Source organism: Odocoileus virginianus, chromosome 15 (assembly GCF_023699985.2).
Source record: "Odocoileus virginianus isolate 20LAN1187 ecotype Illinois chromosome 15, Ovbor_1.2, whole genome shotgun sequence".
Lineage (NCBI taxonomy): Eukaryota > Metazoa > Chordata > Mammalia > Artiodactyla > Cervidae > Odocoileus > Odocoileus virginianus.
In genome coordinates, this window is record NC_069688.1 from 37,750,906 (window position 1) to 37,765,756 (window position 14,851).

The 14,851-nt window shown below is 35.7% G+C and overlaps 1 protein-coding gene across 5 annotated transcripts in view; it reads left to right on the forward strand.

Moving 5' to 3' along the window:
- The window catches only part of CSMD3 (CUB and Sushi multiple domains 3), a 1,331,483-nt gene that overhangs the window by 562,908 nt on the left and 753,724 nt on the right, over window positions 1-14,851 (forward strand). For all 5 annotated transcript variants that reach the window (XM_070477231.1, XM_070477232.1, XM_070477233.1 and 2 more), the window contains one exon: window positions 3,776-3,863. In XM_070477231.1, coding sequence (XP_070333332.1) covers window positions 3,776-3,863 — 88 coding nt within the window. The remainder of the gene's footprint in view (window positions 1-3,775; window positions 3,864-14,851) is intronic.

Here is a 14,851-nt window from a genome sequence, read left to right on the forward strand (position 1 = left end):
GAGAGGTAATATAAGAGAGAGGTAATATAAGAAATATGATATAAGAAATAAACCAGCATTTTTTTGCTACTTGATTATTAAAAGAGGTTTCCCAGGTAGTGCTAGTGGTAAAGGATCCACCTGTCAAGGCATGAGACATAAGAGAAAGGGGTTCCATCCCTGGGTCGGGAGATCCCCTGGAGGAGGGCACGGCAACCCACTTCAGTATTCTTTTTTGTAGAATCCCATGGACAGAGGAGCCTGGAGGGAAGCGACTTAGCATGCATGCAAATATAAGAAGAAATAGATGATATATTTTTTGTTTTTTTTAGTTTTAAATACTTTAACTAAAAAACCTTAAATACATATATCATGCAGAAGCTCTCCTATTTTCTTCACATTTTAAATTGGGAACTTTTTCACCTATTGCAGATATCCAGAAACAGTAGTTTGAAAGATACTTTTCAAATAGACAAAAGTAATTTGACAATTAAATCTTGAGAACTGGGATTAATTAAGTGAACATGGTGAAAATTATAAATATGCTTTGCATTCTTCACTATCTGAGCCACTATGGAAGAAAAATAAAATATTTGGAAAAGTGTTTTGAATTTTAATTATTGATGCCATTTTGCCCTTCTGAACTTTCTGTATAGAATGGAATGCTCAAGAGTTAAGAGTAGAACTTCTTGAATCAGTCTGCCAAGGTTGAAACCTAGACCATGGCAGAAAGTAGAAATAGTACTTTAGAAATATGTTTTAACCTCTCTATGTCTCAGTTTCCTTACCTGTAGGAAATGTATAATAATAGTAGCTACCCTTCAGATTCTTGCAAAAATTAAATGAGTTGATACATGTAAAAGGTGTTGATTAGTTACTGACATATAGTAAGTACTATGTAAGTGTTAGCTGCTGTTAAAATTTATATTAAACTAGGCAATAATGATGATAAAATGGAAAAATGAGACATTTCTTTTTTATTTTCAAATATATTCATAGATAATTTCTATACTTACATATAATTTTTATTATAAATTTAATATACTAAGAAGCCTATATCATGCCACTACTTTTTCTTTTGTCTATTACATGTTAAAAAGTCACATTTTAATAACATATACTATGATATTTTCAAAGTCAGAGATAGGAAAGACAGTACTTTCCATAGAAAAAATATTCTACTCATTGTAAACAGTGTATAACACATTGTTTTTAATTAAATTACTAGGAAATATTCACAGAGAAATCATGAACCCCCATCTGGGTACTGCAGGATTATTAAAGTAATTATAGCTTTTTCTTTATCTTTAAGTGTATATTTGTAAATAAAACAAATGAATATGAAACTATTAAAGAGCATGATAAGATAACTTAAAAATTAAATATAGAATTGTTCATGTTATATAAAAAGGAAGGATTAGAAAATCTGGAAAGAAATGAGAGATTGTATTTTGCAAAAAGTGGGACTTGAGCTGAGTCCTGAACATTATATGTGAAATTTTGATAGCTAAAGAGGAAGATAAGGAAAACATGAAGGCTTGGAGAAGGCATAACGCAAAGAAGGAGCATGACTAACCATTAAAATTGCAAAAGAATGAAGAATTTGTTGGTCTTGGGTTACAGATGTATCTTAATTTCAGAAGAATGAAGAATCTGTTGGACTTGGGTTATAGATGTATCTTGGTGGCTAGTGGGAGATATAATATATATGCTTAGAAATCTAGAATCATAGGATATTTGGACAGTAATGAAAGCTGTGTTTGAGAAAGTTTAATTCTCTTCTAGCACTCAATTTGAATTGGAAGAGAATGATAATAGAAAAAAAATCAAGGATTACATGAGATTTGAGCATGCACATTAAATTATTAGGAGATTTTTGGTAGGGACCTAGTAGGTCATTGAAGGATCAGGAAGGAGCTTGGGGAAAAAAAAAAAAAAAAGATACAAACTTAGGTTGGAAGTCCTTAGCAAAGAGAGAATTTTTCAAGTCATGAAGAAAATTCAGCATATTGAGAATCATGGGTCAGTGCCTTTAAATTTGCCCTCTGTATATGATATAAGCTAAAAAGTAAGAGAGTGGCCAAAAGAAAACATAATAGCAAAAACTAGAGAGGTAAAAATAAATTAGCAAGTCAGCAGAACCAGAAAAGGAAAAAAAAAATCACATGTATTGTATGAATTAGTGAATTTATAATTAAGTTGGGAGCAATAAGAATATATTTGAGGGTATTTGCGAAAGTGATTTTTGTAGAATAAAAGGGCAAACACAAAATTTCATATCTAGTTGAGAATATGACAGCTTTATCAGAGTTATGACTGTTGGTCCATCATCTGATATTTATCTTGCTATCTGATAAGTCAATTTGAATAAGTTGACAATCCAAGCTCAATGATGCAGGGATCCTGGTGTTTGGAAACTTCCTCTATTTAGACTCCCTTCCTGGGACAGGTTCTCCGTCCCTAGCTCTTTCGTCTCTCTTTTTATCTTTTGTATTTTGTCCTACCTCCTTTCGAAGACAATGGGTTGCTTTTCTGGGCGCCTGAGGTCCTCAGCTAGTGATCAGAAGTTGTTTTGTGACGTTTGCTCTGCGTTGAATTGTTCTTTCAATGAATTTGTAGGGGAGAAAGTGGTCTCCCCATCCTATTTCTCCGCCATCTTGGCTCCTCCCCCGGGATCCAGTGTTTTTAAACATTTGACTCTTCATTAGAATCCCCTGGAAGATTATTTTAAAAAACAAGCAAGAAAACAACAACAAAACAAACTGGTTCACAGTATCTACCCAGAGTAATTGCATTAGAATATCTAGACAGAAAAGTAAGCATCTGTTCTTTGAAAAGAAAAAAAAAAAATCTATAGGTGATTTCAATTCACAGTGTAGGACAAGAACCATGGCAAAGTTTAGATTTTTTCATCTCCAGAGTCTCTACTCAGGTCCTATTCTTTTATTTAAAAAGCAGATAAGTTGATGAAGAATAGAATAGTTATTCTCCAATTTGTTATGAGATTGAATTTGTGAAACAATGTCACTCAGATATTTCAGTCTTCATGTGGTTTAATAATCTTTCCATAAAAAAAGATTTCCTAGGGAGTTATTTATTTACTGTGATCACATTCACTGAAAACATGAATACATAATTTATCAATAGGGTGTTCTGAAGAAACTGCTGAAAGTGTACAATGATTAACTAAAAGATAGTCATAGCACTTGTTAAAGGGTAAAGCCCTTATTTGATTTTCAGCATTATAGCATAATTCAATGACATGCTTGATAATTTGCACCACAGTTGTATTTTCACATTGGTAGAATAAATTCCTTGTTATATACCAGTTAAAAAGTGCCATTATCCTTAAACTTTTCCCATAAAGTCTTATTTTTATGTTGCAGCTTTAAAAATAACAAGTATCTGATGACACTGCTGTAACTGGTAGTGACTTCTCTGCTGCCAATAATTAATGGAAACTCTGGCAATGATACCTAGGGAGTGCATTACCATAGATTTCACAATTTGATAGTAATTAAAAATAAAGTGTTAACAATTAATGTGTTAATATTCAAAGTAGTATGTGAATGAATACAAACATGAGAGTTATGTTTTATATATTCAGACATTAAAAAGTGTTTTTGCTCTTATTGGTTTATAAAGTTATATTTAACTTTCTATGTATAAATTATAGTGATTAGAATAATAAAATACAAGAATATATTTTATGTACAATTTGAAATAAATATCACTCTTGATTTTCTAATCATACATGTTTTGCTTCTTTTTTTTTCTTGTTTTCCTGTTGTTTCAGTAAATGAGGGAGGTATTAAGACAGCTTCCAATTTATGCCCAGATCCAGGAGAACCAGAAAATGGGAAGAGAGTTGGATCAGATTTTAGGTACGATTTTAAATTGTCTATTTCATTATTAACTTTGTTAAAGTTCAATTTAACTTAAATTTCAAATTAATAATATGAAGATGAAGACATGGTGACTTAAAAGTGTGGCAGCTAGATTTCACTGATGTATTGTGATTAATAATATTTTATTATTTTAAAATGACTAATTAAATAACATCAAATTTACTAGGGAACTTTTTGGAGTTTAAATGATTACTTTATTGTCATGTGCTATGTGGGAGAACTGGATTGGATCCCTGGGTTGGGAAGATTCCCTGGAGGAGGGCATGGCGACCCACTCCAGTATTCTTGCCTGGAGAGTCATCATGGACAGAGGAGCCTGGCAGGCTGCAGTCCATGGGGTCATAAGCAGTTGGACACAACTGAGCAACGAAGCACAGCACAGCACAGTAAGTGAAAAATCATGAGAGTCAATTTGAAATACATGAGTTGGAATTCATATTCTAATGTTTACTAATTGTCTGATCTTGGGTAAGTTTTTCAATCCTGTCTGCCAGAGTTTCCTCTTCTGTAACATGTAAATCAAATTTATCACATAGAATGTTGTTTCAAATGAGATACTGCATGTGAAACCTTCCTGCAAATGCTCCATAAATATTTTATTTAGAAGAAAATTTAACTTGAATAAGTTTTATCTCCATATTAAATTTAGTATTTATTTTAAAAATTGAAATTAAGTTTACTTAGCATAGAAAATATAAGACTAGGCTTCCCAGGTGGTGCTGGTGGTAAAGAATCTGCCTGCCAATGCAGAAAAAATAAAGACGTGTGTTCCATCCTTGGTTCGGAAAGATCTCCTGTTGGAGGGCACAGTAACCCACTCCAGTATTCTTCCTTGGAGAATCCCATGGACAGAAGAGACTGGTGGGCTACAGGTCATGGGGTTGCAGAGAGTCATACACGACTGAAGCTGTTTAGCACAGAGCACTCATGGTTAAATGTGTCAAAGGAATAGTGCACTCAATATTATGGTAACTATTAATTTACACCATGACACAATATTGTTTTAAAATATTGAATTTTCAGTAATCCTCTGAATGTAACATTTTACAAATAAAAGATACAAAAATCCTATAAAATGCTAAGTGATAATTTAGTTGACAAATACTGTTTTCACAAAATATTCATGATATATTAAATTTAAAAATGATAATGGTTATAGTTTCACATACCATACATTTACATTGTTTACTTCTTTATGCTGTTTGTATAAAGGACAAATGACATGCTGAAGAAATTCCCCATGACTAAAAAGGTAGTTCTTATAAGAAAAACCTATGAATATTTTGTCTCCATGGATCATTTGACTTAGAATTATGTTTCGATATTCTTGGAGGGGAAAACAATATTAGGTCAATATGAATAGAACTGTAATTTTCTAAAAAAAATTGCAGAACTTTCTTTAACTAGCCTGATAATTAATATGGATAATATTGTTTGAAAAATCACATTAAAAAGAAATTCAAAAGACCCGGAATCTGGTCAGAGTTAGAGCTTAATAAACTGAGTATATTAAAAATCAACTAAATCTCAACCGCAGTAGTTAAAAGTGATCTTTTATAGACTGCAAAGTGTCATCAATTTACCTGGTATTTGTACATGTATTCTTTATTTAATAAAAACCCTATAATAATAAAACCTATAATAAAAAACCTGTTTGTTATTTTATTCCCACTTTGGCTCAGATGGTAAAATATCTGCCTGCAATGCAGGAGACCCCAGTTCAATCTCTGGGTCAGAAAGATCCCTTGGAAAAGGGAATGGCTACCCACTCCAGTATTTTTGCCTGGAGAATTCCATGGAAAGAAGAGCCTAGAGTGTTACAGTCCATGGGTCAAAAAGAGTCAGACACAACTGAGCAACTAATGCTTTTATTTTCACTTACAAATAATAAAACTGAAAGTCTGCTTATCCAGCTAATAATTTTATGGAACTGGCATTTGAATTCATTACTTCCTGATTGTATATCTTGACCCTTTAATCACTGTGTTACATTATGCTTTGAAACCAAACAAACTTCATTCAGATCCCATTCTTACAATCAACCATCAATATATTGTCTTCTCTGAGGATGTTTTCCTCAGATCTAAAAATGGTAATACCTGTTTCACAGGATTGAGGGGAAAATTGCCTGAGATAATGTAAACATGATAGTAAACCTAAGATTCACAAGCATTTGGTTCCAGCTGCTATTATAGTATGAAAAGATAAATTGAAATAATTATTATTGATGTTAGTATCTATTTGGTCTCACTTTTTTAAAAAAATATGGGGTTTATTGGAAATAGGCTTATTACTATTAGTAATAGTAATATAGTGAGTTAATTTACCTTTTAGTAAATTTCAAATCATCAGATTATCTTACAGTCATGTTTTAGGCACCCTGATAGATGTTAAGCATCAAGGAGCTTACAATCAGGCTAAGATTTACTCTTATAATTAAAGAATATTTAAAAATGCTATGGAGACAGAACAGTTATGGTATTTTTGGCAACTAGATGAGGTTCACAGAGGCAAATGTTGAGCTACGTGATAAAGTGTGATTAGAATCTGTTATGTAGTGAAATGAAGTCCAGAGACCATTTATATATTTATACATTCATTATTTACTTGTTTTACTTGCCTGTTATGTGCCTGGCTTTGAACTAGGAACAAATAACACACATAACACAGACACAGTACATGTCCCACATAGTACTACAAATTTAATGGTGAAAAAAGACTATAATTAAATGAATCTCATTTTTTTCAAAAAAAGAAAAGTACTGTGAAGTAAAAAATTGAGGATAAAATTGTCAGGATAGGAACCCACCTCATGTAAGAAGGTCCCACTTTTATTGATACCAGAAGAATTTTATGCCTCTATTCTTCAGAAAAGGAAGAGCCTCACACTGATAAAGAGCTTGATGAGCTATTTCAGGAAAATGAAGAAGATCAGAGAGTCTAAGTAATAGAATGTAAATTAGAGAAAAACACAGAATGCAATAGAAAAGTGGTAGAATGAAGTTTATGGGGGGCTTCCTTGGTAGCTCAGACGATAAAGTGTCTGCCTGCAATGTGGGAGATCTGGGTTCGATCCCTGGCTTGGGAGGATGCCCTGGAGAAGGAAATGGCAGCCTAATCCAGTACTCTTCCCTGGAAAATTCCATGGATGGAGGAGCCTGGTATGCTACAGTCCATGGAATTGCAAAGAGTTGGACATGACTGAGCAACTTCACTGGTTCACTGGAGAAACCAGTCTCTTATGCAGAGAAAGCAAATTGGCAGCCATTCTACCTAATCTGGTGTGAAGATATGTTTCATATTAAACACACAGTGTTGTTTTTTTTTTTTCCATTTTTTTTTATTAGTTGGAGGCTAATTACTTTACATCATTACAGTAGTTTTTGTCATACATTGAAATGAATTAGCTATGGATTTACATGTATTCCCCACCCGGTCCCCCCTCCCACCTCCCTCTCCACCTGATCCCTCTGGGTCTTCCCAGTGCACCAGGCCTGAGCACTTGTCTCATGCACCCAATTGAAACATGTATATTATCTAGGGTGAAACAAAAACACACAGTGTTTTTTGAAATATGAGAGTCAACATTTGAACATCAGGAGATTTTACACACACACACACTGATACAATCACTCACACATTTTTGTATTTCATTTTTAGATTTGTCAGCTAAAACTAATTGTGCCTTTGCTGCAGCATCTACTGGAAACTATTAACGTGTGTTCCCTTTAGGCAGAACAAGCTCTCTGGTTCACAGTGATCACACCTAGGCTGCTTCACTCAGTCAGCTTTCTTCTTGTTGTTGTTCTGTTGCTAAGTTGTGTCTGATTTGTTGCAACCTTATGGATTGTAGCGTATCAGACTCCTCATTAGGTTACCTATCTATTAGGGAAAGCTATAAAGAGTTGTGAGAGAAGGAACAGATTCAATTTGTGTTTTCAGTACATCATGCTTTATACTTTAGATAAATAGATTGAAGGAAACAGAGGTTTTAGTTAGAAGGGCACTGAAGTAGTCTAGATTTAAGATGGCAGAGACTTGGACCATGGTGATGGCAGTGAACTAGAATCTGTGACCTAGTCCAAAAATCTATGCTATTTCATGGTGTGATGAAATTTAAGAAGCTATTTTATCATTCTCATGAGTGGCAAGAGAAATAAGTGTAAGTGAAGCAAGAGAAAGAAGTCCTTAAAAGGGGGTCCAGAATGTTGAACAAAATTGAAAAATTGAAAATGATGAGGACAGAAGACTCTTAAGTTCGACAACATGAAGGTTGTTGAGAAGAGTGATTTCATTGGAGTGACAGAGGTTGAGACAAATTGAAATAATCTAAAGAGTAAATAGACAGTTCAGATAGGTAATAGCTTTAGAACATCAAATTCTGTAAAGCAGAAGAATAATGGGTCAGTTCTGTAGTCATTAGGAAGTCAAAAGAAATTTCCTTTTTAGAGACACAAGAAACCAGAGCATATTTATTGGTTGATATAAATAACCCTGTAGAGAGGAAAATACTGATGATAGGAAAAAAGTAAGTAAAAGAACGTAACTCTTTTGGAGAAAATAAACACAGTTCCAAGGATGGGTCAAGGTTTTGTGATGGGAAAATGAGAGAGCTCATGTTTAGTAATTTTACTTTGGTAATGATGCATCATGCAAGACCCTATATATATCACACACACACACACACACACACACACACACACACACACACATTCCCATCTCACAGGAGATGGGAATGTATAGGAGAGAAACTTTGAGAGAAAAACTGGAAATAGTAATCACCAATAGTGGGAGATCAAGTTTGATATAGAAACATTTCCTTGCTAAATAATTTTGAGTGTCCTATTGAGATTGATAATAACGAATATGCCTTGTTATATGATTTCTATTTAGAATTCCTAAGTTTCCCAGGTATAAGCATGAAGGACTGTGCAAAGGCATGATAAAGATCAGTACATTCAGGAAATTGCTAGTGATTCTTCTAGGCATAACTAATAAAAATATAGATCTGGAAAAAAGAAAATATCAAGCAGAGATATGAGTTGGGGGCTCTTTACAAAAGGAGTGGATTAGATTGTCTTTCAATTTCAATTTCATCTACAAACAGGACCGATTCAGAAATAGTGGATATAATATTTTTAGATTAACCTTTTTCAGAGGGAAAAGAATAACTTTTCTGTGTTTAAAAAGTATGAAACAATGATCATTCATATATAAAAGGCATGAGAAGCACCCCAAAGAATAAGAAAAGGGAAAGTCCATAGGGGAATAAAAATCACTGTCAAAAGGTACACTGTATCAGCCCATTATGAAGTGATACACTTTGGCCAGCTCTTAAATTAACTGTCTTTTACCAGGCCCCTGTCATCTCAAAGGAAAATTAGCCTCTGTGAGGCAGATACACAATGAATCACAAACTCCACATATAGAAGCAAGACTGGTTTATTTAATTGAAGGACCAGCCTCTGCCCCATGTAAATATAAAACAGCTTTTGTTATTGGCTTCATATCTGTTAAGAATGTGTTTTTGCTCTATCATTTATACATTAAAAACTCTACCAAGACAGTTTCTGAAGATTTGCCAATCACCATTGCTAAACTAATGGCAGCCCCTGAATGTATTGGCATGGGATCTAGGGAGAACAATTCCTATATTATTTTCAAGTGGAATATTATTTTCTTTGTAATGTAAAAAACATATTTAGGAGGTAGAGTGGCTTCCAATTTTTTTGATTGGAAACACTATTTCCGAGCAAATCAGATGTAAAGCTTGGTAGTAATTACAAGCTGCCAGGTACATGGTAGGAGTGAGGGGAAGACAGGAAAGTAGGGACAGTTAATTACAGCACCAAGCACCATGGGTTTTTATCAAGGGGGTTTTTAAATTTTTAGTTAAGTTCAGTCACTTAGTCGGGTCCGACTCTTTGTGACCCCATGAACTGCAGCACACCAAGCCTCCCTGTCCATCACCAACTCCCAGAACCTACCCAAACTCATGTACATTGAGTCAGTGATACCCTCCAACCATCTCATCCCTGTTCCCTTCTCCTACTGCCCTCAATCTTTCTCAGCATCAGGGTCATTTCAGTTAGTCGACTCTTCACATCGGTTGGCCAATGTATTGGGGTTTCATCTTCAACATCAGTTCTTCCAATGAACACCCAGGACTGACCCCCTTTAGGATGGACTGGTTGGATCTCCTTGCAGTCCAAGGGACTCTCAAGAGTCTTCGCCAAAAGCACAGTTCAAAAGAACCAATTTGTCTGAACTCACCTTTCTTTATAGTACAACTCTCACATCCATACATGACTACTGGAAAAAACGTAGCCTTGACTAGTCAGATAGTTGTTGCCAAAGTAAAGTCTCTGCTTTTAATATGCTGTCTAGGTTGGTCATAACTTTCCTTCCAAGGAGTAAGCATCTTTTAATTTCATGGCTGCAATCAACATCTGCAGTGATTATGGAGCCGCCCCCCAAAAAAGTCAGCCACTGTTTCTCCATGTATTTTCCATGAAGTGATGGGACCAGAGGCCATGATCTTCGTTTTCTGAATGTTGAGCTTTAAGCTAACTTTTTCACTCTCCTCTTTCACTTTCATCGAGAGGCTCTTAAGTTGTTCTTCACTTTCTGCCATAAGGGTGGTGTCATCTGCTTATCTGAGGTTATTGATATTTTTCCCGGCAATCTTGATTCCAGCTTGTGCTTCATCCAGACCAGCATTTCTCATGATGTACTCTGCATGTAAGTTAAATAAGCAGCTGACAGTACACAGCCTAGACGTACTCCTTTCTCTATTTGTAACCAGTCAGTTGTTCTGTGTCCAGTTCTAACTATTGCTTCCTGACCTGCATACAGGTTTCTCAAGAGGCAGGTCAGGTGGTCTGGTATTACCATCTCTTTCAGAATTTTCCACAGTTTGTGATGATCCACACAGTGAAAGACCGGCATAGTCAATAAAGCAGAAATAGATGTTTTTTGAAGCTCTCTTGCTTTTTCGATATCCAATGAATGTTGGCAATATGATTTCTGGTTCCTGTGCCTTTTCTCAAATCAGCTTGAAAATCTGGAAGTTCATGCTTCATGTTCTGTTGAAGCCTGGCTTGGAGAATTTTTAGCATTACTTTGCTAGTGTGAGAGATGAGTGCAATTGTGCTCATTGTTCAAAGAATATTTGAACATCCATTGGCACTGCCTTTCTTTGAGATTGAAGCCTCTTATCCTTAAATCTTACAGATTTAAGGGACTAGATCTGATAGACAGAGTGCCCGATGAACTATGGACGGAGATTCATGACACTGTACAGGAGACAGGGATCAAGACCATCCCAAGAAAAAGAAATGCAAAAAAGTAAAATGGCTGTCTGAAGAGACCTTACAAATAGCTTTGAAAAGAAAAGAAGGGAAAAGCAAAGGAGAAAAGGAAGGATATACCCATTTGAATACAGAGTTCCAAAGAATAGCAAGGAGAATAAGAAAGCCTTCCTCAGTGATCAGTGCAAAGAAAGAGAAAAAAAAAAGCAAAATGGGAAAGACTAAAATCTCTTCAAGAAAATTAGAGATAGCACGGGGATATTTCAGGCAAAGATGAGCACATAAAGGACAGAAATGGTAGGGACCTAACAGAAGCAGAAGATATTGAGAAGAGGTGGTAAGAATACACAGAAGAACTGTACAAAAAAGATCTTCATGACCCAGATAATCACAATGGTGTGATAACTCACCTAGAGCCAGACATCTTGGAATGTGAGTCAAGTGGGCCTTAGTAATCATCACTACAAACAAGGCTAGTGGAGGTGACGGAATGCCAGTTGAGCTATTTCAAATCCTAAATGGTAATGCTGTGAAAGTGCTGCACTCAATATGCCAGAAAATTTGGAAAACTCAGCGGTGGCCATAGGACTGGAAAAGGACAATTTTCTTTCCAATCCCAAAGAAAGGCGATCCCAAAGAATGTTCAAAGTTCCACACAATTGCACTCATCTCACATGCTAGTAAAGTAGTGCTCAAAATTCTCAAAGCCAGGCTTCAACCTTATGTGAACTGTGAACTTCTAGATGTGCAAGCTGGATTTAGAAAAGGCAGAGGAACCAGAAATCAAATCGCCAACATCCATTGAATCATCAAAAAAGCAAAAGAGCTCCAGAAAATACGTCTATTTCTGCTTTATTGACTATGCCAAAACCTTTGCCTGTGGATCATCATAAACTGTGGAAAATTCTGAAAGAGATGGGAATACCAGACCACTTGACTTGCCTCCTGAGAAATCTTTCTGCAGGTCAGGAAGCAACAGTTAGAACTGGACATGGAACAACAGACTGGTTCCAAATCCAGAAAGCAGTACATCAAGGCTGTATATCGTCAGCTGCTTATTTAACTTATATGCAGAGTACATCATGAGAAACGCTGGTCTAGATGAAGCACAAGCTGGACTCAAGATTGCCAGGATAAATATCAATAACCTCAGATATGCAGATGATACCACCTTTATGGCAGAAAGTGAAGAACAACTTAAGAGCTTCTCGATGAAAGAGAAAGAAGAGAGTGAAAAAGTTGGCTTCAAGCTCAACATTCAGAAAACGAAGATCATGGTTTCCAGTCCCATCACTTCATGGCAAATAAATGAGAAAACAGTGGAAACAGTGGCTGACTTTATTTTGGGGGTGTCCAAAATCACTGCAGATGGTGATTGCAGCCATGAAATTAAAAGACGCTTACTCCTTGGAAGGAAAGTTATGATGAACCTTGAGGGCATATTAAAAAGCAGAGACATTACTTTGCCAACAAAGGTCTGTCTAGTCAAGGCTATGGTTTTTCCAGTAGTCATGTATGCATGTGAGAGTTGGACTATAAAGAAAGCTGAGCACTGAAGAATTGATGCTTTTGAACTGTGGTATTGGAGAAGACTCTTGAGAGTCCCTTGGACAGCAAGGAGGTCCAACCAGTCCTTTCTAAAGGAAATCAGTCCTGAGTGTTCATTGGAAGGACTGATGTTGAAGCTGAAACGCCAGTACGTTGGCCACATGATGTGAACTGACTCATTTGAAAAGACTGATGCTGGGAAAAATTGATGGTGGGAGGATACAGGGACCACAGAGAATGAGATGTTTGGATGGCATCACAGACTCAATAGACCTGAGTTTGAGTAAACCCCAGGAGTTGGTGATAGACAAGGAAGCCTAGCGTGCTACAGTTCATGGGGTCGTAAAGAGTCAGATACAACTGAGCAACTGAAATGAACTGAACTGAACTGAATGTTAAAACAGCATCATAATGAGGAAAAGCTGACTCTCATGATGCAATCTGTTAAACTTTTGAATTTGGATCCATCTTCACCCCCTGTTCTAGCATGAGATTTCTAAATATGTTCATTTATATATCTAACTTTAGTAATTGCAAAGAGATCATTAATAGAAATTTACAAAGGTGTTATGTTGCTGCTGCTGCTGCTGCTAAGCACTTCAGTCGTGTCCGACTCTGCGACCCCTTCGGCAGCAGCCCACCAGGCTCCACCATCCCTGGGATTCTCCAGGCAAGAACACTGGAGTGGGTTGCAATTTCCCTCTCCAATGCATGAAAGTGAAAAGTGAAAGTGAAGTTGCTCTGTCGTGTCTGACTCTTCACGACCCCGTGGACTGCAGCCTACCAGGCTCCTCTGTCCATGGGATTATCCAGGCAAGAGGACTGTAGTGGGTTGCCATTGCCTTCTCCGACAAAGGTGTTAAATCTCCTCCCATAAAAATCTTTTTAAGAATAGCTACCTGTATGACACTACCTTATCATACAACTATTTCCTAATGTTTTTCAGTCTGGCTTTTTGCATCATCTCTTTAATTACTAATGACTTATGCATCCCAAATTAAATTAATTTTTGCAGTCCTCTTTTTCCTTGACCCTACTGTCATCATTGTAGTATCTTTATTACATGGTTCTTGGTTATATACATGACCAAGGAATACCTTTGTTTCCCCAAATCTACTCTCTGGCCATCCATTTTTAATTCTTTTCTTGTGGAATTCATTTTCTCCTTGCATTCCCTAAAAATAAAACTTCCTCCATGTTCCAGTTTCAAAACTCCCATCTTCTACTGTATATTAAGCTTTAAGAATAGCATTACTTCTGAAAGATTCAATATTCATGACTTTCTATGTCTCTCCTAGGTCTTTGTTATTTTCACTCACCTGACATATGGATATTTACTTTTTTAACTTAAAAAAAATTGAGCTAATCTTTTCTCCACAACACATATACATCATTCCAAATGAGAGAACATGGAATTTGGAATTAGATGAATCTTAATTTTAGATACTGTCACTCTTATTTGATTTAGAGAAGCTCATTATTGTCCCCAAAGTTCTGTTTCTTCAATAAAACTAGAAAGATTAACACCAAATTGTTCTGTTTTAGTGTAGGACTAGATTATCTGTCATGAAATTGCATATTTAAGTACCCAACATTAAGTAAGGCTCAATAAATGTTTGGTTATTCATCATTTCTTTCTCTTTTTGATTTTCCTATGATTTTCCCAGTAAATACAGATTTAAAAATCTTTACTCTCTAAATACAACAGTTTATTAATTCTGCTTCTTCAATCTTATTAATTGATTATTTTCAACTCATATTGCCTCCTTCTTACTTTATACCCTTAAAAATTATAACCATTGCAATACCAATGGTTACCTTTTCTATTGGAGGTATATTACACTTGTCTTTCAAGTAAAGATTCTTATTTTACAACTCCTCATACATTACTCCTGTATCAAAAATGTGTTATCTCCCAAAGTTCACTGAATTAAGAAATTATATCAGTTATTACACACAGACATATAACATATGCACATGCATGCTCAGTCACTTCAGTTCAGTTCAGTTCAGTCGCTCAGTCATGTCCGAGTCTTTGTGACCCCATGAACCGCAGCACACCAGGCCTCCCTGTCCATCACCAACTCCCGTAGTCTACCCAAATTC